The sequence below is a fragment of the Seriola aureovittata genome, chromosome 1 (genome assembly GCF_021018895.1).
Source record: "Seriola aureovittata isolate HTS-2021-v1 ecotype China chromosome 1, ASM2101889v1, whole genome shotgun sequence".
Taxonomy (NCBI): Eukaryota; Metazoa; Chordata; class Actinopteri; order Carangiformes; family Carangidae; genus Seriola; species Seriola aureovittata.
In genome coordinates, this window is record NC_079364.1 from 25,560,878 (window position 1) to 25,584,793 (window position 23,916).

General features: G+C 39.3%; 1 protein-coding gene across 3 annotated transcripts in view; it reads right to left on the minus strand.

Moving 5' to 3' along the window:
* The window catches only part of adcy7 (adenylate cyclase 7), a 56,963-nt gene that overhangs the window by 12,224 nt on the left and 20,823 nt on the right, over nucleotides 1-23,916 (minus strand). For all 3 annotated transcript variants that reach the window (XM_056381186.1, XM_056381171.1, XM_056381178.1), the window contains exons 2-12: nucleotides 17,023-17,755; nucleotides 11,766-11,963; nucleotides 11,396-11,560; nucleotides 10,876-11,025; nucleotides 6,593-6,753; nucleotides 3,970-4,081; nucleotides 3,622-3,749; nucleotides 3,033-3,191; nucleotides 2,523-2,655; nucleotides 1,660-1,842; nucleotides 1,360-1,403 (exon numbers count right to left, since the gene is read on the minus strand). In XM_056381186.1, the coding sequence (XP_056237161.1) occupies nucleotides 1,360-1,403; nucleotides 1,660-1,842; nucleotides 2,523-2,655; nucleotides 3,033-3,191; nucleotides 3,622-3,749; nucleotides 3,970-4,081; nucleotides 6,593-6,753; nucleotides 10,876-11,025; nucleotides 11,396-11,560; nucleotides 11,766-11,963; nucleotides 17,023-17,187 (1,598 nt within the window). In that variant the 5' untranslated portion in view covers nucleotides 17,188-17,755. The remainder of the gene's footprint in view (nucleotides 1-1,359; nucleotides 1,404-1,659; nucleotides 1,843-2,522; nucleotides 2,656-3,032; nucleotides 3,192-3,621; nucleotides 3,750-3,969; nucleotides 4,082-6,592; nucleotides 6,754-10,875; nucleotides 11,026-11,395; nucleotides 11,561-11,765; nucleotides 11,964-17,022; nucleotides 17,756-23,916) is intronic.

Consider the following 23,916-nt stretch of genomic DNA (forward strand, 5'->3'; position numbering starts at 1 on the left):
ACGTGGTCTTCTGCTTTAAGGTTGAATGTATTGTGCATTCTGTGATGCTTTTCTGCTCACCACAGTTGTAAACAGTTACCGTAGATTTTCAATCAGCTCCAACCAGTCTGGTCAATCTTCTCTGACCTCTCTCATCAACAAGGCATTTCCGTTCACAGAACTGCTTCTCACTGGATGTTTTTATCTTTTCACACCACTCTAGAGACTGTTGTGAATAAAAATCCCATATCAACAGTTTCAGACATACTCAAACCAGTCTGGCATTAAGAATCATGCCAGGGTCCAAGTTACTGAGATCACATTTTCCCTAATTCTGATGTTTGAAGCTCCTGACCTGTATCTACATGATTTTATGCACTGCACTACTGCCACATGCTTGGCTTATTGGATAACTGAATGAATAAGCAAGTGTACAGCAATAAAGTGCTAGGTGATTGGCTAATGCTGATCATTAAGTATTGCATTGATCAATGATAATTAATAGCCTGTTGGTGCAAATTTTTACCCATCCCTGGGTTTATTCATAGAGGCTGTAAGCCTTAAATCTCATGAATATGGAGTTTAAGGATCTATATCAACGGTCACCACTCAGACTTTTAGGTTAAATAGTAATTTTCTCATTTCCCTTCTCTACCATCTGATATTTGCATACAGTAGCTGGTGGAGATGGTTTATTACATACACCTACACATTATGTCTAAAAGTAAGTAAGTAAGAGACAACAAACATCCTGCCTGGATTTTTACTGTAAATGATTCCAGATAAGATCACCAACCGTATACTTCACGATTAAAATGTCGATTACGCATCCACGAATAGAAAAAGTGCAAGAAAGTGCAAGCCAAAAGGAAAATCTCACATTCAACAAGTTATTCTTAAACCCTGATTACCACCATAAAGTTTACCAACTAGTGGCATCATATGGACATTTCTCCTCTTCCGTGGAACACATACATCTTGCACATTATCATAATCTGAATAGCTGAATAGCTAATGAAATCATCCCAATAAATGTTTTGATATACTGTATTACATAATATTGTCAAATAAAATGTGATGGAAAGATGACTGGATCAGATTATTTGAACAGATGGAAAAATCTTGGCAGAGCAAGATGATGGGAGACACTCTTCCCTGCTCAAGCCATGGCCATCAAGATGCTATTGAGCAACAGGGTTATTACACAGGCTGAATTCCAGGGTGATTATGTGTGAGCACATTCTGTCTCTTTATACATGCCAAGTTTCACGTTCATTCTGTTACAGTATAACACACCTTAGAAATAAAAACAGTTACCAAATAGGGACTTAACATGTGAATTTAATGTGTAGGTTCTGAAACAGCTGAGACGTGTCTTACCTCTCAGTGATCTTGGAGCCGGGGGCTGGTCGCAGGGGGATGTCCTGGAAAAGACGATTCACACATCTTTTATACAAGTAATAAAAATGTTGGATAAATTCAAAACCAGAACATCAATTAAAACTTTAAGACCAGTGCCTTTATCATCCAGCAGGAACGTTTTTCCATCATGTGTGGAGGCATAGTGCAGCAACATATTCACCAACAAAAATTAATTAGCACAGAGAGACTGTCCTTTTAATTTTTATACTATATTTTATGTTGCCTTTCAATTTAACAATAAATACACAATTTGCTCACCTTGCAGTGTGACTTTCCATTGGAGTCTGTGGTGAAGCCCTCTCGGCTCTGGAGGTGGGCAAAAGGTTTGACGGCCCCCCAGGATTCCAGGTAACGGGTCATACGCACAGACGCCCGCATCTTCAGGCCATCATTCACACGAGGTTTAGGCATGCTACGGGGGTTCAGTGACGGGTCCTTCGACTTAAGACACACAAAGACGAATCATACTGTGTTTACTGTAGCCATTCAGCTGAAGCTGTAAGGCACAGAAAGAGTGTGTATGTTCTTCTAACTCTTCAGGAGAGAGTTGGAATGTGCATGGGTCACCTAAATTTGGTTGCAATTGCACAATGTACGTATGAATCTGGCCAGTTAACTTCAAGTAGGCCGTGCCCACATTAATTTCTATCAAATCTATTTTTGCAGTAACAGGCACAGCTTATACCAAAATATTTATTTTGAACGCAAAAATTAAAATATCCAGGGAAAAAAGAGTAACCAGTATGGTGGGAAAACATTTACACAATCGTGGTATTAAAAAAAAAAAAAAAAAAAAAAGACCAGCAACTATATTACGGTAAAAATATAAGCCACGCATGCCATAGCATTTGGACTACAACACAAAGAAGACACCGGATGTTTGAGAAACAGAGAGCGGCACCAGGTCAAAAAATAAATCAATAAATAAAATCAAAAACACAAATGAGTATGTACTGAAAAAATGTAATGATTAAAATGATTTACACAATTATTTTTCTGTTAATATGCTTGATCATCATACAAGCAATTATTCATAACAGCAGGTGTTTTCAAAAGTTACATATTTCTCACTCTTTCCCTCACACTGTGCATTTTCATGGTAGCTGGACTAGAGAACTCACCCGTGGATCGATGACCAGGTAGGTTTGGACATTGAGCTCTTTTAGGTAGGGGTCCCTGATGTGGCCATTACCCTCTTCCACTTCATAAGCCTTGTTCAGGTGCTTCAGAGTCGCCTCTGTGATGTGGACACGTCTTTCAGAGTGAAGAGCAGGAGAAACAATGGAATAAAAATTGGCATGGCATATGCAAGACATTTATTTCTATTCTTCATGTAATTTGTTTAATCACAACATAGAACAAAGTGGGAAAGTTACAAAATGATTATCACCTAACAACAAATATAAACTTGTTAATTGAAAATCTTTAGAGAAGATAGAAGTAAACAAACAATTAAATTAAAGGTCTATGAAATAACATATGTTATCATCAACCGTGTAGTAAGGAATGACATGTGTGGCTTCGATGTTTCTTGTTAACAGTAAGGTTGCATCAACCTCAGCAACCTTAACATGTGTAAGGCAATATGTGTATAAAGGGTTATGACACAAAAGTAACACTGTACCACCTACCCTGGAAGGCCTCCCGACTCCATGTGATTGGCCAGAGTGACATCATGTGACCACACATCAAACTGCCACTTGCGAAGGCCAATAACACCGCAGAGCACATTGCCCGAATGCACACCCACTCTCATGTTGATATCCACTCCTGTGGCCTCACGTACCTGCCTGAAAGAGATTCACAGCAATCCTCAAGCTCATTGTATGTGAAAATTGTTTCCATATGCTAACCAAAGTCTTTCAAGGGACATTAATAGTCTGAAGACAACATTACAATATGCTCCACTGTCCTTTCCAAATGTGTTTAAGTGAAGTCCTGTTATCAGCTTCTGTGTGTCAACAGCTAAATACCTGGTAAGAATTACCTCACACTTTCCTACTTAAAAATGGCGAGTCATTTTCATCATGTGCAATTCTAGGTTTTATTGTACAAGACAAACTGTGTTTCCCTAAACTAGAAAACATGACTGCGAATGACTCACCGTACAGTCCACCCTTACAGAATAACTTAAGTTATACTCGAGGTTCCACAAATCAGCTTTAACACATACTATTTACATAATTCACAGGCTGACGGTGATGGTCGGCACAAACTCACTTGATGGCTTCACACATGTCGAGGCCCATTTTCACGCAATTCTTGGCATGTTTGGGAAGAGAGACTGGCAGCCCTGACACACAGTAGTAGCAATCTCCAAGGATCTTGATTCTCATGCATTCGTTTTCCTATAAGGAATGAGAATGAAGAGAGGAGAAAAAAAAAGTACAGTTGTATGCAACAAGGCTGCAAATGTGGGCTGCAAATGTGGGTAAACAGGTAGACAGGATATGAGTGTACACTTCCTGATCCATCCACAGTCTTGCACTGTTTAGACTTAAGTGCCTTGGTCATGCCAAGATCAGTGTTATCTGTAATAACCACAAAAAGAAACTCCAAACAACTCACCTTGGCAATTTGGTCAAATTTTCCAAACAATTCATTGAGCATGATGACTAGCTCCTTGGGTGAACAGTCACTGGCCAACCGGGTGAAGCCAACAATGTCGGCATAGAGAATACTGGGAGAAAGAAATGGTACAATCAAAGTTTAATGCATGCACACAAACAGAAATGTTTGCTCTGACCTGTAAAAACATCCAAAGACTAAAGTCTGCATCATATAACATTAACAGTAAGAACTGTTCACAAGACTAAAATGGAATATATGAAGCTGTGTTTACTGATAATGCTTTGTGATTCACATGTCCAGGCTCCAAAGTTGTTGGAAAATCATCCCTCACTTCCATCATTCCATAAAGTTGTTTTTTCAATCAGTGAATAAACTTTGGAAAATGACAAGGACCATCTGAATGCACAGGTCAACAACTGACAAGTTTGGAATAGACAGGAGGACACTTGGCTCACACCATTTGTGTCCTCAAAATTTGGGCTAAATAAAAAAGGAAAAAAAGCGGCATTTCTCTGCACAGCTTTGTCGGTACATAATAACAAATTATGAACATTACAACTCCAGAATTAGGAAGCAGGTTTTCAGGCAAAAAGCACCTGGCTCACCTCCCATTAACCTCCAGTGGACCTGATCACTGACAGCCTGTCTGGTTCAATGCTCATTCATAGCTTAGGGATCATTAAGGCTGCTGGTCAGCGAACCGCAGAGGGACAATGATATCTCATCTGTCCTCTGAAAGACCCTGACACTACAAGGAAAAAACAGCTGGAAGTTTGGCAAAAACCCAATCCACACACAGCACCAGAGTCCCTGCCTTAGCATGGCTGGCTACAGTAGGAACTGAAATTCTAACCCTCCCTGAACACCATGCTCACTGCACTGATCCTCAGGGCACGTCAACAATTGTGTGATGAATGCAGTGCACGTAAATTACAGCATGATAGGATAAACTGAATTTGACTTTGAGATGGCCACTGATGTAAACTCCATGTCGCCTCATAAGTTTCTCAACAAACTAATAGAGCTATGAGCTAAATCCAAGTATACCCTGACTGTATACATAAATATTCAAAACAAGCTCAGACAAAAGACACAACAAATATCCACAGATGTATGTGTGTCACATAACTATCCCCAGAGAACTACATGTAGGCCACTGCATGAATTTAACTGGTAATAAGCTACACCACATGTAGCTTAGGCCAATTACTAGCACCACCACAGCAGCCTGGTCTGAGTACAACTGCTAGTCAGCTGGCCAGCAGAGGGGACAAAGATACTACACCTAACCCAAACTGCTCCCTGACTGAAAACGGCCAGGTGCTCGACAACACAGCTAATGACTGGTCCAACTGAGGTAATTACAGGGATAGGTCAGAGATGGAGCCCATCATTCAACACCTTCTTACTCTGATTTTAAATAAACATGGCAGCAACCGATGTCTTCACAATAACCTGTTAATTAGCATAGACCAAAAGTCTATTGTCTAAAGATTAATTCAGACAAAAGTACTTTAATAAACAGAGGGTAGATATTAGTAGTCCATTTATTTTCTGTCTTTCTGCTCTCTGTGATAATATATAAATAAAAATATGTTTCCAGCGTAGTCTTACTGCTCAGTATTATGCATTTCCCTTATTCAGGTAAAGCAGAGACTGTATCCTGCCTACATTTATCCAAAAAACAAAAAAATACAAAAAAACCCAAAAAACTGATGAGCCATCTGCCAAAGTTCAGTTTGAGCTGACCCACTATCTGTCAGCACTTGCTAAATTAATGAAACCCTCATGAAACAAAGATCTGTAACTGGGTCAACGCTCTGAAAACAAACAGGCATACTAATCTCCAGCGTTAGGAGATGTGGTCAGAAAAATCTGCTTTTTGTTTGCACTGTTTATGGGTCGTTTGTTTTTTATGAAGTGATGTGCATAGAGAAAGTAGCAATACAAGTTTCCCAGAGCAACTGAGGATTTATAAATTTGAAAACAGGGACGAAGTAAACAAGAGCGGGAAATCGAATTAGTTTGATTTGAGAACTCAGCTGTTTTTAGATTTGAAATATCAGTATAGCAAGCTTAAAACATAAAAATACTGATTTATTTTTTCAGAAGTCATAAGTCAAGTGATTTCTTACAAGTTTTCACAAATGTAGTCTTTGATTTAGTCAGTGAACCCGTCTCCTGTTAACAACTGTAAGCAGAGCAGGTTGAGGCTGAAGATACTTGTTCTCAGACAGGATAGTCAACATACTTCTATAGGTACATTTATGCTTTACAAAAAATCGTATGTACAGCGACATCTGGATGCCCCCAAATGATCTTGATGCCTGATCAATAAGATGGGTTGTGTAATCATCTCAATCTAAGTGCATGGTTTGACCAGCAAAATAAGGCTTCAGTGATGTACATATTGTATCATTATATTATTTATCTTTTTTAGTACTTGGTACTGACTTTTTACAGTTTTTTCTTTCTTGTGTTGTCACTTTGCTGCTGTAATACTGCAAATTTCCCCACTGTGGGACTAATAAAGAAATATCTTATCTTATGCGGTGATCTTTATCAATTATCAATAAATCCAAAAATGTATGGCTATTTTCAAGGTGGTTGGTAGTCGTACCTTACGTTCTCATGCCTCTTGACATAAAGGCTGTGGAAGTTATTGTCTTTGACCAGTCGCTGTTGCTCTGCTTTGTCTTTACAGTCTTGCAAGCGCTCCATGATTGCCAGCTTCATCTTCATGGAGATATAGACTGGCAACACAGACTGCAGCAGGTTCTCCTGCAAACACATACACAACGCACATGCAGACACGCGCACGTGCGCGCACGCGCGCATACACACACACACACACACACACACACACACACACACACACACACACACACACACACACACACACACACACAGAATTAGTTACATAAATGCAATTTAGGTGAGCCAGGAAATTAAGCTTATCTGACGTTTGGACTCGAGGTACAGTGATGAGTGGTAAAGCCCCGAAATGAAAAAAGGTCTACCTGGGAACAGCCAGAGTGCACACACACAAACACAAACACGATCACAGGCTCAGACTCCCAGACCCACCTCATCAACATCTCATTCTTTAATATCCAATGATGGACGTTTGTCTCATCAAGCATCTTTCAGATCACTGTTTACCCAATACATTTTTCACTCAACTTTAATATTGAAGGAATTTGAGCTTTTTTTTTTTTTTAATTTCTTCTGTGCCCATCTCTTCCTCTATGCTGCAAATGTAGTTACACTACAGTACTAGCACCAATCTCTACCTGCACAAGCCCTAATAATATTGCAGTAGCCTACTGTCCCCACACCCTGAAGTTGTTAATTGGAATTCAGAGCAGGTGTGGTTTATAAAGAACCCAGCATGTCCATACAGGTTTAAACATTACCTGGTGCCAGTGAATCCAAACACCATGACCATGCTGCCATCATAGCCAAATAATAACATGACAAAAAGGAAGAATATTCTAGAATGTGCCGGTGTTGATATGGCGTAATACTTAAATGCCATGCAAAATGACACATTGAGGTTGATTTGCCAGAATAGCCAGAGGCCTGAGAAGTGTTCAAAGTTCAATGGCTTGATTAAGACAGGAATCTGAAGAGGCAACTTTTCAGGAAATGATTAATCCCTCCATCAGAGGGGTTAGGTTAGATCATCTGACTTCACTGGCTGAGTAGAGGCTTGGTAAATTTATCTACAAAACACTCTTTACTTAATTCAGTCAGCACAAAGTGCTTTGGAGAGCAGAAGTGGATGTAAATAGAGGTGAATGCATGAGAGAACAAATCTAAAGATATGAACCCTGAGCAAAGTTTGTGTGTGTGCCAATGTGTTTGCCTATGAGAGAGAGATGTTTGTGTGTGTGTATGAATACAGTAGCATTTTGTGATTTGTGAAAATACACTGCTTCTGTATTCACCTTTAAACTTTTCCACTTTTTGTAGAGTCGCAAAGTGTTTCAAAGTGGAATTCAGATGTATTACACTGATTTTTTCCTGACAAAAGTTAATGTTTTGTCCTTGAAATATGAAATATACATTTCTCATTTTAACAGATATTCAAGTATACAACCACGTGAGTCTGTATTTTATCTTTTTTTCTTACTCTTCATTACATATTTGCTTAGAATGGGTCAGGTGGGATGAGGAGAGTGTGTGTGAACAGTCTATTCATTACACAGATTTTGAAAGGGATTTGGATCAGGGCCCCAGCTGGGCAACCTAAGGACATTCACATTCTTGTTTCGAAGCCATTCCAGTGTTCATTTGGCTGTATACTAAGGTCATTGTCCTTTTGGAGCACAGACATTGTTCTCAATCTAATATACTAGAAATAACTCCTGAAGAATCTCCTATGACTTGCTCTACTCATGGATCTTTCTATTTTCTTCTGCAAGTCAATAGAGCTGAAAATACCTTGACTCCAATGGCATGATGCTACCATGACCACATTTCATGGTATGTAAGGGGTGTTATATATCAAGTGACTTGTGCCCAGTTTTGGTCTGACAAGTGCTTTGCATTACAACACGCATTTGGATTACTTTCTTACTTTTCATCTTGTTCTTGTTCTTGTTCATGTTCTTCTTCTTCTTCTTCAGGTCACAGCACCTTTTGCTCTAACATGTCAGAATTTTCCATGTGGCTTTTTGTAAAAGCCAAGTGTGATGTCACAAGCCTTTTATTTCCCTGGAGTTTTTCCGGACACTCTCCAGGCTATAAAGACATCTCAAGGACTCGAAAGAATGAAATTGCACCTTAACTTAATTTGGAATGTTATTGCAAAGAGATGAATATGTTTTGATTCCAAACTTTCCAAGTTTTCCCTTTTGATTAATTAAAAAAAAAAAAAAAAAGTTCAAAAATTATCGTGTGTAAACCTAAAACAAAATAATCAAAACTTAATCATTTTTTGATTCTGGCTATGACAACACAACATGTGGGAGCGGTCAAGAGGGTTAACTATTCACCTAAGGCAATGTATATTTGGTATGTGTGTTTCTGTCCGTCTCTGTGCTGCAGCCTAAACTGCTCCCATTCAGTCTGACTGACCTCTTACAGGGTTCAAATATCCCTTTAGTTTACCACTGAGACTGAAACATGAACACCTCTCATAAAGCGGCCTTTGTATAGATGATGGTGTGCATATGTAGGATGTGTCACATAATACAGCGCTGCTGCATATGTTATCTATTCTGAATATGAGCCAACTTAGTTGTTGTCACTACACACATGCAGTGACAGAAAGGAGAAGAGGTCAATTTCAGAGAATTTAATTAGTGCTGGTTTCAAAGGGGAGTGTTAACGTCACACAGTTTAAATGCCATTTTTGACGTCGTTCGCACTCTGCCAAGAATCATTTCGGGGGGGGGACACTGACCGCTCCTGCTGAAATTAATGTGGGAACACAATGAGAGTTTCTCATTGGTTCCCCATTTGGAGCCGTTTTGGAGCTACCCCCACCATGCTATTATATCCCTGTTCTCTTTCTCTAACTTTGTGAACCAGGCTCCCTTTTTCAGTCACAATTCAAATACAACAGGAGGTTCAAATGTTAACGATTATATCATTCCTCTCTGTCCTGCTAGGCAACACAGCAGCTTCCTTGTCAGCTTGTTTTATGTCCCGTACTAAGCAACAGTCATAACAATTGACAGAAGGGAAACATTTGTTTTAAAAATGGCTTCTGAAGTCGAAGCAAGTCAGCACAGATGCATCTAATTTAAAAGGCATCACGGGAAAATCTAATTTGAGAAGGATTTGTTAGTTGCAATGAAAACATTCATGGGAGAGTCAACATGAGGCCAGCCAAAGGCAAAGCTTAAAGATAAAATAAAATTATAAGGCATGGCGATAACAATTACTGATGAGCCATTTTCATCATTTGCCTGTAATGTTTGTTTCCATTCAGTGACGAGTTGAGTTTAGTAAAATACAGATGATGAAGTAAAATAGTGGTGTTGTACTGCTCATCATGACTGGCTTAGAATATACACTGCACTTTTCATTTCATTCCAATAAAATGGTGGTATGCCATCATATTTTTTTAATTAACCTCTTACACCCTAAAATGCCTAACTAGCACTTACTATGCACTTTTGGTGCACTTCTTTACCTCACCTCCTTGCACTTATTGAACAGATGAAGTACTTAGTACTTGCACCAAGGTCTCCTACTGCACTGAAACTGTAGTGTTGTCCCTCATTTGGCATACAATTTGGATAAAAGCATTGGTGTTTCGCTCTTCAAGATTCTATAATGGATCACTTCTTAATAAAGGTACGTGTGAATGTAGTGTGTGCCTTATTCAACCAAATGTGTTGAGAGCCGAAAATGAGCCAAAGGTAATTTCTTACAAATATTTATATAATAATCCAACAAAATTGTTTATTTTTCTATTTCCTATGTTATGTTTAAACTATTCTTAATGGGGCTATTTGTAAGTTTGCTCTGCCACCGAACGTGGTTTATTGTAACGAGATGGGCTAGGGCTAGCTGTGTATCATGATCACTTAAGTAGAAGAAAAGATTTGACAGAGACAAGAGTTAACATTGGTGTTGCTTTCCCCCGCTGGAGACAGCTCTTGGCAAGTAAACGAATGAAGTTTGATGCTGAACTCAAAATGTTTCCTCTAGACCGGTAAGTATATAGCTGTTAATGCCAACACTGACTATGTAGCAATAGCAAAACTCATAAATAGCTCCTTTAAGCATTATACAAATGACCCCATTTTTAACCAGTGTCGCTTTAAGTGGACACACTTCGAATTACTTTGAAAACTAACCCAGGCTTTCGGTTTCAATGGCCTGTTCTTCAGAAAGAGTGTAGCTACTCTATGAACCAGTCTTTGAAAGCCAGTGTATTGCACTAACCTGTTGTCTTTTTTCTATCTCCAGCTTCATCCGCATGCTCAGGCACCTAAGGGTGTCTTGGAAGGTCTGCCTTAAGGTTTTCTCCATCAGGACCTTATGAAAGGCTCCCACCACACTGCCACACAGAAATATCACTAGATTGGACAGAAGCTACAGAAAGAGACACAGAAGACAATGTTAGAGCTATCATATTTCTGAGTATTATGTTGAAAGTACTAATACAAATTAGACAAATATACAGTATGGACTTATATACAATGTTATTGTTTAATATCACTTTTTGTGTTTTATTTATTTCGCTTCCACAGTTTTTTTGGATAAATTCAATTATGATAAATATTGGAATAAAAAGGTCAGCAGCAGCTTCAAAACAGAAATAACAACATTGACCTTAAATAACCTATGTTCACTTGAAGCCTTTAACACACTCCTCCAATACAGGGAACAGCTGTAGACTGATATATAAACATTTAAGTATTTCTTAAACATAATGATAGATATTTAATGCAAATGATTTCACCTGGTAAGCAAGGTGAGGATTGTGCTCAGTCCTGTAAATGGTGAGGCGCACTGTGAGGGCCATAATGTGGGACAGGAAGGAGATGACACTCAGCACCACAGCGTACCACAACTGGAATGGCAGCATGGTGTACACGGTGAAGATGATGAAGAGAAAGAAAGGCACCTGGAAACGTAAAGGTTTTGTTATTTCAAGTAGTCTTCGGTGCCAGGATTTAACTCTAATTCTAATAAGTGCTGTGTTCATTCACTCATTCTGAGAAATCTGGTATCCTAAAATTGTGGTCAGACATCTAATGTAACTTGAACAATGATTCTAGGATAAAGTAAAAGTAAAAAAAAAAAGTAACCCTGCTGGGAAGTCAGGTTACCTGGTCCCAAGGCAGGATAATGGGGCTGCGGAAGATGAAGGTGTAGCCCATGGTGAGATGTGTGGCCCAAACAATCAGGCCCAATAGACGCCTCCATCGCTGTGAGAGTATCTCTGTACACACCAGCACAAACACGGCCAGGAACACACACAGGCTGCCGCTTACCACGCTCACAAAGGCACAGTGGTCCTTTGCACTCTGCTCCAGCAGCCACGGAGAAGGAGAAAAATAAATACATATTTTATTACAGTCATACTGTGATACAAAATTGTTTGCTGTGAATGTAGTTAACAGTTTAAATACATTTGCATTGTATACAACTCATGCAATGGCATTTTATAGTCATATTACAATTACTAGTATATGCACTTTTATATAGTAGTTTTTAAAACATTAGGGAACTTGCGAAGGGGACAGAGACCACGCAGTTGTAGTGCAGAAACATCAGTTGCAAACTGAAAAATTATGTAATGTGTCAGGTTTCAAAAATCACCAACACTGACTGAAATAGTTTATGGGATATTTGCCTTACAACACTACAAGCTCCCACCTTAAACATGACCACATATTTTTGTCCACTTCCTTATTTGATTTATTCAGCAGTTCATTGTTCGTGTGTCTGACTGGTGAATTGGTAATCTACAATTAAAAATGAGGTTTACAATCAGTATAAGATTCTCCTGAGAGACATTGATATTAAGTCTGAGCATTGAGGCTTATGTAGGATTACAGAGTTTTTTTCTTCACATCTGTCTCTGCGTCATGTCCTGCTTGCTCCAGGCCACCCCCTTCCCGACTGAGTTATTGTACAGTGAGAGGCAAGCAAGAGGAAAAAAAGACATATATGCGAGGAAACATGTTTCTGAGTGTGTGTGAATATCTGTGTGTTGCTGTGGCTGACAGCCCGTCGGGAGCATCGGGACATTTCCCAAGGGTGTGGATCATTTCCTCTTTTAATAACATGCAATTCCTAAAATGGTATAATAAATGATAAAAATAAGATTTGAATATATTTTTTGGTGGTTAGTCCTGAATTTTTGTATTTTGTGATTCTCCCAGATGAACATAGTAGCTAAATCTATAACTACCCTGTCAAGAAACAGGGTTTGCCTACAAAATTAGCAGTCTGGTGGTTTGCATGAACAGAGTGGGATGGAGCCAAATTTCCAGCCTGAATTATTGTTTCAGTCCGCCTCTGATGTGTTGTGTGTGTAAATGCATGTATGAAATCAACTGTTTTTGTCCAAGTATTCACATGTGTGTTATTGTCTTGGTATAAGTGAGAGAGAGAGTGGGTGTCAGAGGGAGAGCATTAGAGAAAACAAGGGGTTAAAAGAGTGCTCAAGAGTGAGACAGACACACAAAGTCAGTGTTAATAGATCTCTGCTCAGAGAAGGCCATCTCTGCATTGTATGTTGAGCTTTCTGGTTACCATGGCAGCATTGGAAAAGGCCAGATCTCAATTACAGCACTTTCTACTCCCTATGTAGCTGTGAGTCTTGACAAAACCTTTTTGTAGGCGTAAAAAGAACAATTATTCTATACGAATAGGAACTAAAACCACATGAACAGATACAGCTATAATGTTCAGCGCATGGCGTCCTACATGTAATGTAACCCTGCAGGTTCTTACTGATAGAAAGCTTTATCTATTTAGATACAGATTAATATTTATATTACTGTACACTACATGTACAAATGATCCTGTAAGGTACAGTGGGGTGCAAAAGTCTGAGAGCACTCCCATATATTGCTGCAGTGTGGTCACCAGGGCAAGTTTCGATACCTTCAAACAATGTATTCATGTTATTTATTACTAAACAGACAACTGAAAAATAAATGTATATTATGTTATCATACAATAAGCTCAACAATGAAGAATGTCCCAACTACCAGATCATCACAATTAGAAGCAATTATAGACAACAAAGGCAGGGATCACAGCCACAATGGCTGAAAAATTTAAGAGTGACACTGACATCTTATAAGACATATATACTTGACAATCGTCCTCCACAGCTTTTACAAACATATAGACCCATTATATTCAGATAAATTCAAATACTTAATACATTTCTCTATCCAATCAGACCAGTGGTACGAGTGGCACTTCGAACATCGGCTCACCCAGTTTTCCTCTCAGCATCACTCTTCATTCGATAGCCACAATTGGAGAGGAGTTATATAAGTTGACAGTGACTTTCTGACACCGGTAGCCACCTCCCAACAGGCACCCTGCCCCTCCTTTGCATTTAACAATAGCGTTATACAAGCTCCATCCCAACATTTCCCTCTTAACTCCTTTGCACCCCCGGCAACTATGTGTGCAAAAGAGACAGCTGAAAAGAAAGAGGAAAGGAGGAATAGAAGGAGGAGAGTGATGGTATGTCCAGGGATAGATAATAGGGTGCGAGTGAATTTTGAATTTTGGTATCACAATGTAAATTAAAGAGTAATTTGCACAACATAAAATTGTGCATGTGTGTTCATATGTGTATGAGACTAAATCAATGCATACATGTGCAGTATGTGAGGGAGTGAAACAATTCACATCTTTATGTACAAGTACAAAGACAAGAGAAACAGGGTGTTCCAGAGAGTCAGCGGCAACACAATAGAAGGAAGGTAACGATAGTTTTTCCAACAGGGGAAAGTAATATAATCTCCGGTGAAAGAAGCTGTCAGTTCACCATATGAACAGCCGGACTGACTGACTGCTCTGCTACCTGCCATCATGCCAAAATCAACAGCATGCCGCAGATCAGCAGAATACAGTGACTACATGCCTTTTTCCCTCACTGTCAGAACCATGATTACACACTCTACACTTTATGTTTTACTTCTTTCTTGATTAATTTTCTACTGTTCAAAGCCTATAAAGATGATTTTGCTTTTAACTGCAGCACGGCAGTGTATTTAGTAGGAAGGCTGTTTGTTGGTGAATAGACCCATGCTCAAACCCACAGGTCAACAAACATCTCCAATCTGTTGAAAAATTTTTTGAGTAACACTGAATCACTACGAGATGCAGGGCTACTGACCGTGACCTCTGACCCCTCCGTGAAGAAAAGGAAATCAATTTCCTGACAGAGAACTATAATGAACGTTATTAAGCATGTACTTGATGTTTTTCAATAGAGGCGATCCTAACCTGTCCCTTTATCTAATCCGGGGAAAGCAACTGAATTATGTGTTCTCTATTTTCATGTCTATTTCAGCAGTGTCCTCCTTCACATTCAAACAGTTACACAATCACTCACTCATTCACGCTTCTCAGCAGCTGCACTGTTAGTGAAGGGGAGTTAAGTGCTTTATTTCAGTCTTTGTCCAGGGAGAGAGTTTTTCATTTTTTCACATTTTTACAGCCAATCTTGGTATTCAAATTGAGCATCCAATCACATCCTGCTTCATTAAACATTAGGCTACTGCACCTGCGCAGTCTAATGCAATCCAGTATAAAGGCCCTGCCATGACATCTATATTTACAAAGCACATCACATTCAGTTTTTGGTGATTTGGTGACTTTCATGGCTTCGTTGTTCTGGACTACTATATAACGAGTGTTTATAAGTGTTTCTAATTTTATTCCTCCCTCACTTAGACACATGCGGGTTCAGAATATTATATGTAACCAAAACATACAATTTCATTAATATCACAAAAACTGAACATTATAGACATAGAAGTAGACTTTATGGCAATACAGTTGTATTGCATTAGACTGTACAGGTGTACCTAATAACGCAGCCAACTGTACATCACTGTAACTATGTTCATCCCATTTCCCAAGTTGAGAAGTCATTCTTCGGACTTTGTAGTGTTCATGTGCTCCAGACAGTGGAAAGAAAATGTGCTGTATTTTATTGCTCAGAGCGTTAATAAATGTTTCATGCAGCAGCGTTACTGCTAATTAATAACTTGTCTAACTAATCTAGGGCAACTGTATGTGGACAGCAACTAAGGGTTAGAACCTAATACCATATTAGAAATGAAATGTTAGCAAAAAATTGATATCCAATACGTGAATTTGCACCATTAATCAAAAGTTTCTCACCATTAACCAAACCTTTACTTTTCATCTGCCATGTTTCTGCGTATATGACGCCACAACTTGGTTGTGTAACACAACTTTCTCTGAGTTTCCGAGTCTGATTTGTGTGGATGTTTACGTGAATTTTCCCAGTCGGAAACAAATTTTTACGATTATTCCATTGCTTATCGAGAGTATTTTAATTGGTAATGATATAGGTAATCTGACCATGTCATGGCGTCTAATATTCACTTATCTGAAATATTTCCATCAATTAGCTGCAAAAGAAATACAGCATTCTCTGGGAGAGAAGAACAGATAATTATTGCTCAATGTAACAATGATCTGGGTTATAATTACCAAGACTGGTGTGGACATACAGACTGTCAATATTATAAGCTCCAGGAGACATTACTGTAGCCATACAGTGTTAGTCAAGTTACATGAAACATTTGCTGCACAGTACTCAACACTGACACAACTTCAGCAATGATTTCTGATGTTTAGTACTACAGCACAGTCTGAAGCCAAGTCTTACAAGTTTCACAATTTACAAGCCATTCTATGGTGCACAACAAATCAACCCGTATTCAACTCCACAATAAGAAGCACAACACTAATGTCAGAGACAATTGCCTTGCTCCAAGATGGAAGCACAACAGTGTAGTCACTAGTGAATTAAAAAATGTAACCACATAACTAATTTCTCTGTATATGCGTTTCATTTGAGTGACCATGTGCTCGAAACCAAAAAAAACAAAAAACAAAACTTTGTCTTGTATCAAATACCATCTGCTTGTGCCATTCCTCCAACCCTTGCACCATGGGTACTGCAAGGACACAAAGTAAATAGGCAAAGTGCATTTCCATGTCAGTAAATGCATCCATGACAACTCAAACGCAACGCAAAATCTACACACAACTCCTTCCTGATCCGTTAATGTTATTTACCAGCACACAGAGATTTTGATCTACAGTTACATAGTTAAAATGTTTGAACAGTTTGTGTAATAAAACTGGTTACATTTAAGAAGTCAGCAAAGGACAGAAAAGACTCCAAACACAGTAAAGTGACAAGTGTGAAATCCTGTTATTCTCAGACTTTTTCAAAGAAGTGCATCTGCTGAATAACCTAAAGTACCCAATGACCAATGTGAAATTTCAAACAGTGCGCAATTTCTCACAATTACGAACAAACATTACGAACAAACGGACATGAAGACTCACCAGTTGAAGGGCAAAGAAGAGGATAAGGAGGATTCCACAGGAGAGCATGGACAGGCCCAGCAGGAGCACCAGCGGCTGATACTGGCTGATGCAGGAGAATTTACGGTACAATGCCTCATTTTTTAGCTCCTGGTCATTCAACAGGTACTTCCCCTTGGTTGGCATGGCTAACACTTCTTAGAGAGGCATACCAGGTGTTAATAAGGAGCCCCAGCGAGCAGGAGTGTGTGTCTCCACAACTTTTTCTGTGTGTGTGAGGCAAACGTTTGTTCAGAAGAAGTCCACAGTTCTAGATCTGTTAGGGGCCCCTTGCTAGCTCATGACGCTCAAGTGAAACTTGTGTTTTTCCTTCGGTGTGGCATCTTGAATGTTGTTGTTGCTTCTCTCACAGCTTCGTTGTAGCTCTCTCCACTAGTCGACCTCTCTGTTTCTCTCCCCTTCGCTGGTCCTTTTGTGTCTTCTATCGTCTGTCTGGTGTTGGCAGGCAGACCCGCTTCATCCTTTGCCAGCTACTGTGTTGCTCCCTTCAGTGGGTTTGAGTAATAAGCCCGGGGCTGGGAGACACAGGCGAGGAGGGGAGGGGAGTTTAAGAAAGGGGAGGAGAGGGATAAGGAGGAAGAGCGGGAGCAAAACAGGAGTTGGTGAGGGCAGCAACAAAGATCATCAGTGATCCCACCAGGATTCAAGATAAAACAGATCGGTGAGGTTGGCAGCTCCACTCCTTGGGAGGCACCTAGAAGAGTAGAGGGAAAGAAAAGGAAAAATAAGACAGGGAAAAAAAATTGTAACAAAAGTTTAGTGGTATATTAACACCAAACAAAGATAGCACTGCCCAAGCTAAGACATTAAAATCAACAGAAAATATATTATAAGTTTCCAAAATATATGGCAAAAATATGGCTTTACTAATTTTAAAAGGAGCTTTTATGAAAAATGGCAGACCATGATCAGGCACTTCATGTGACTCACTGTGAATATTGTGAGAGTGAGACATAAATATACAGATCCCTTGATGAGTAAATGCTTATGCATACTTGAACTCCATAATTTCACCAATCCAAAAAACCCTGTATCTGTTTACCTCAGGGTCCTGGCTCATTTTGGTCACAACTTTCATAGAAAGCAGCCATAATGATGGGCCTCACTGCTACTGAGAGCAGTTGTTTTGGTGCCATTTACTGAACAATATAATGTTGTGGGATGAACTCCTATAAAGCAACAAACCACACAAACCACTATTATTCTCCCCTCACCTAACTTAAACACAAGACGGATCCAAAGCCGAGGTTACAGTAACAAAAGGCACACAAACCAAAGCGAGGTGGACTTGTGTGTGAATTTATGCTATCCACAACTCCATTAACGTATCCATTATAGTAAGTAAACTAGTCAAATATAACCTCGCCAACAGAGTTCCCATCATTTTTACCTTTAGGGCCAAAAACGAACTGTAAACATAAAACAAATGTTCCAACATGAGCCATTTATCATTGCTTTCTGTCTAATAACAATAACTCTGTGTGTGGGGGACCGTGTTGTATTTACACTCATGGGTCTGAGAGAAGATGCCAGGAAGGCTCTGTAAAAACACAGTGTGGATATACAATGGATATAGACTGTCCTTATCTCTTCAAACAATTAGTGATCTTTGGCTGGGCTGCAAGAAGACCTGGTAATCACATCGTACAAGTCAGAGACACCACAGTCTGAGGAGAAAGGCAGGAACAATGGAGCTGAGGTAGGGGCTGCATGAGGTTGATAAATACATCCTCTTGTAATTCTTCTGGAAATGTTGAGATTGAAAATCTGCAAGCTGCATGCAACTGCCCAGTTCTAGCTAATGAGAGCTCTATATATTCATTTGGGAAAGAGGAGGAGACGCCGACTTGAAGCTCAATAGAAACAATGTCAACTTCGCACCACTGTCAATAGAAACCTCATTTCCTCCAGTCGCTAATATTGCAGTCACAGTGTGCAGTGTGTGTGTGTATGCATGTTTGTCCCTCTCATAGCAACTGTGACAGATGCTATGTGCCATAAATGTGCACAGCAAAGAGGAAAGTTGAGCAAAAAAAAAGCACAGGACACACACACCTGTTGCATTGTGTGTAAGTGATGAGCCATCCACAAGGCTTCAGTCTTGTAGTGGTAAAATGCATTGCCACAGCAAGCAATGTGATGAGTGGCCTGATAGTCGTTTACAACCACTTTTAACTTTCCCTTTCACTGCTACTTCTGGACAGAACAGCATCCAGCCAGCTCTCCCCTGCCTCAGATAACACACCGCTAGCAGTCTGAGGGCAGTAAAAGCAAGAGGAGGAGCTGGGAGGTAAAACAAAGCACATAGTGGTAGTGGGGGACCATGTCCTCCTTTTGCATCAATAAGAACCAGCTGGACTGTTAGAGGAGGACCCTGAGTACATGTTTACTGGCTGTTTACACTGGGGAAATCTACTAAATGTCATGTCTATATCATTAACCTGTGAACTACTTCCTACCTGTATGCAGCACTGATGTGCATTCTTAAACATGTTACTATAAATGTCATCATAAATGGCAAACAAAGCTGTAATGAATATGTCAGCCATATAAACCTTTTATGATCAAATGCATGGGAATGTTCAATTAAGGTAAAAGTACTCATTTAATAGTCCAGGATATGAAACAAGGGAGTGGCAACACTTGAAAGCTAAACACAAACAAGACAACCTTTGAGTTAATGAAAAACCAGAAAAATGCAAATGGAATCCAATTGGGCGCATTGAAGGACAGTTTAGCTTTGACACATGAAGCAGTTAAAACCAGAAAGAGAAACAGTCTTAAGAGGTGACAAGGGAGCTGTTATCACACTCACAGTGGATCTCAAGAGAACTACTTTCAATTAGGGTTGTAATGATTCTAAAACTGAGATGAATTGGCAATACAAACGCCTACCATATCACATCACAATATTGGAACACAGAACCATGTTATGTCTACAATAAGAAAGAAACTGTACAAAGAAGCAAAAAAAGGAACCTTCAGCTCTTTGTTTGTGCGATGGCTCTCATGAAGGTGTTTTTCCTGTAACCTGTGTCCCAATGAATTAATGCCTAGATTTTTGTTATTTTAATTCTTTAGCACTGATCAACCAGTAAGTGACAATACTGAATGTGACCAGGAAACAAGTTTAAGCGCAACCAAGGACCAAAGCCAATATGTCTCTAAGCTAACCTGCTCCACTTTTCATCAATGACTGAATACAACAATGGGAGGAAGTGAAAAGGTTAATAAATGTTCTTAAATCGATTATCAAGGTTAGATGACCCAGAGACTTCAGCTTTTAAAGGGTTTGTCTAGTCTTTAGGCAGCTGTTTGACGCTGCAAGAACTCTCATTTACCAGATGTTAAAGCCTCTGGCCCTGATGGGGCTTTTTATGCTTCAACCATAGCAAAAATGTAGTCCAATCAGACCAGTGGTTGTGTTGTAGCGCTTAGCTGGGAGAACAGACAGGGATGTACGCTTCAATAGAGCCGAGTTTCTCAGTGAGCAGGGATGAATAGCTGAAACTGTGCTGCATTGACTGCCAGGTCTTTCACTATGAAAGCTTGGCTATTGAGGGAATCACAGCAGCCTTGTAAACTGGCGTCACTGAATCCTGGAACAGGAGACATACAAAAACCAACCAACGTCACTGGATGCCTGCTGCTGAAACGCAGGAGCGTAAAGGCCCTCGCGTCAAAGAGGTGAAGTGAAAGAGAGACTTGGAGCTCTGTGTTTGTGTGTGCGTGTGTGTGCGTGTGTGTGTGTGTGCGTGTGTGTGTGTGTGTGTGTTTTTTTTTGTAGTGTGTGTCTTTTTTGTAGACAGCTTCAGGAAAAGGACAACCTGGCTACGATAAGCATGGAAACCATGCTGGTTGGGTTTTCATTAACTCACTGGAGGAAACTAAGAAATTTCAGCAAAGCTACCTTTCTTAGTATTTCTACAGACTGTACATCACTTGAGTCATCAAAAGTGACAATCTGTGAGTTTCTTTCTAAAATTTTGGCATCCTTGTTCATGCTAAGCTCATGCATTAATTTCTGTGGTGGTATTGCAGTGTGTCCAACAACAATCGGGTTGTCAAGGTTGTCACCAATACCCTGATTACTGGAAGCAATTAAGGCTCAAGTAAATATTTTATGTATGCTCTTTCTATTTACATTCATCATGGTACATACAACAAAGACATGAAAATATAAAACATGTCATGCTGTAAATGAATCATAATACAAATATCACACTAGTAGAAATAAAACAACCTTTGGCCAAAGAAAAAGATAAGAAAAAATCTGCCCAGTACATCCATTAGTTTCATCTGGTTTTACTGTACAAATAATCTAATCTACATCTACAGCGTTATAATTGATATTTACACTGTGTTGAGTAAGTAACCCTAGTGTGCTCACTAGCTGGACAAACAGTCTGTTAAACAAGAGAATGACAGGTTTAGCCTCTCCAAGAAACAAGGAGGGAGTAGGTATCTGCAGCCTAAAAAGCACCAGACAATACCAGTTGCCAAACAGGAAGCTTTTGGAGGTCTGTCTAGCAGTTACAGACAGTGCAGGCCTTTAGTGTTTGGACAGTGATACATTCTCTATTGTTTTGACTCTGTATTTAGCATATGAGATTTGAAATGAAGCAATGACTATAGGATTGAAGTGTTGACTTTCAGTTTAAAGGCTCATTATTTATCATGACCTAATTTGAGTTTTCCTCCATCCTAAATCTGACTGAAGGGCAGGAGATTTTAATTTCAAGTTAGCATGGAAAGGGCCAATTGAAACTGATATATTCAGGAAATTATCTGGTTGAATGCTGCCTGTAAATGATCAATCCATCTTTTTATGCTGAGTAATCACCTAATTGGTAATAAACCAATCTTATCTAAACATCTGGTCAGATCTTTACCAAACCTACACCCAATTCAAAGCCTTTTCATGGATAGCAAACAGGCAGGTCTCTTTCCGAAGCAAATCACTCTGCTTTTATGGCAGTCTTTGTGTTGGCATTCAATGAGCTTGGACAAAAACGAGACAAAGAGTGACCTCTGTTAAAGAAAAGAAAGAACCACATTTCTCAGCTCATGCTGCACAGAGCCAGGGTTAAAGGCAATGTGGGTAAAGGTCAGCTAGACCAAAGGAACCAGGCTCTTTGACATCGGCTGTAGAGCTGACTTGCTTCCTCTAAGCAAAAAAAGCAAAAAAAGCAAATCAAATATGCCTTTTGTTTTTTTAGTAGTCCTTTCATACAGTCGATGCACATATACTGAACAAACATTCAGTCCATGTTGAACCCATTCAAATGAGACAGCTTAATCTCTGGTTGCGACGGTTTGCAGTGTACTTTCACACCTATGCTCCGATTAAAAACCACAGAAATACACAGAATTACATTTGATAATTACCAAATAAGGTTAATCGCAGTTTCAGTTCTATATGAATATTCTTACTTGCATTCTCTTGTTCTCTCGTCTGTCTGCGTTATTTGGTCAGTTAAAATCATTTTTATGTCAATATGATTTAAGTGCTTTTAAAGTTCTACAGTGCAACATTAAGGTGTTTTACTGGACAACACTTTTTAGGTTTAATGCCTTTTTGAGGAATGAATCTCAGACTAAATCCCTTATTTTTAGCAATGTTATTTTTGTCTGGTTTCAGTTCTGGTCAGTTGAAGATGCGCTGTTCTTGTTAGCAAGACCATTGAATACAAAGAAAAATGGTAAAAAAAAAACTAGTCATTAAGGGTGTGGGCTGCTTTTGAAAAAATGTTGGTCTTTACAATGTTTGAAGCACATTCCAACTATAAAAGTGTTTTTGCTACATTTGGCATATCTTTTAGACAACAATAAAAGTTTGTGATCTATGAGCAATTCTGCATTGTTTTCAGACAAGAATAATTTGACATTTGATAATTTACTGAGATATTTATGTTTCATCCAGGGTAAATGACTCCAATGTGTGTGTGTTAACAAACAAACTTTTAATATATACCATGACTTAATCAATGACTTTACCATAATAAATTACCCTGTGTTATTTTCTGCCTCTACATGGGCCAAATTCTATACTGTTCAGAATTGGGTTGGTGGTAGGCTATATACCTAAACATGCAGTAGCTTGCCCATACACAGTCTTTCCATAAACAGATGACTGATGTATGTACAGCAATGCACTGGGCAGATTAGATTAAGCCTGCTGTTCTTTCCCATCTCCCCCTTCTCTCCTCCCAGTACTGTCTACTGGTATTGAATTAGCCGCAGTCACCAGAAGGAGCTGCTGAAACCTAACAATATTAACAGGATGCTATCTCAGAGCTGATTTAAGCTTCAAATGCCACTGCCTATAATAAATACAGGAAGTGCAAGCGAGAGCACCACGTGCTCGGAAGCTGGCCGTTATTGCTCAAGTGTTTCACATTTACTTCCACAAACTGAAGCAGAGTCGCACCACCTCAAGTGAAGCCATCAATTTCACTGCATGACACAAACAGCAGTCCAAAGAGGGGTTTTATTGATTTAAAGATACGTAGAATTTAGATTTAAACATATCAGCCATGGGGCAAATCCAGTATTGAAATAGCATTGACTGAATTAGGCTAAGCCATTTCCTTGCCATTTGGATTTGAAAACACCTGCACACTCACAAAGGAAAAAACACTCAGTCACTCAAGTCATCCTTATCGCAATGTCAGCGTAGTCATACAAAATGAGAAGATGCTTAGAAAAGGCCTGTCTTATTCTATGAAACCAGTTATGGTTAAAAGGACAAAACAATTTAACATTATTTGGTAGCAAAGGAGCTTGCACAGTAATAACCAACAATGACAATTTCAAGGCAAATTCTCTCTTCTCTGACAGATACAACCCTGACTA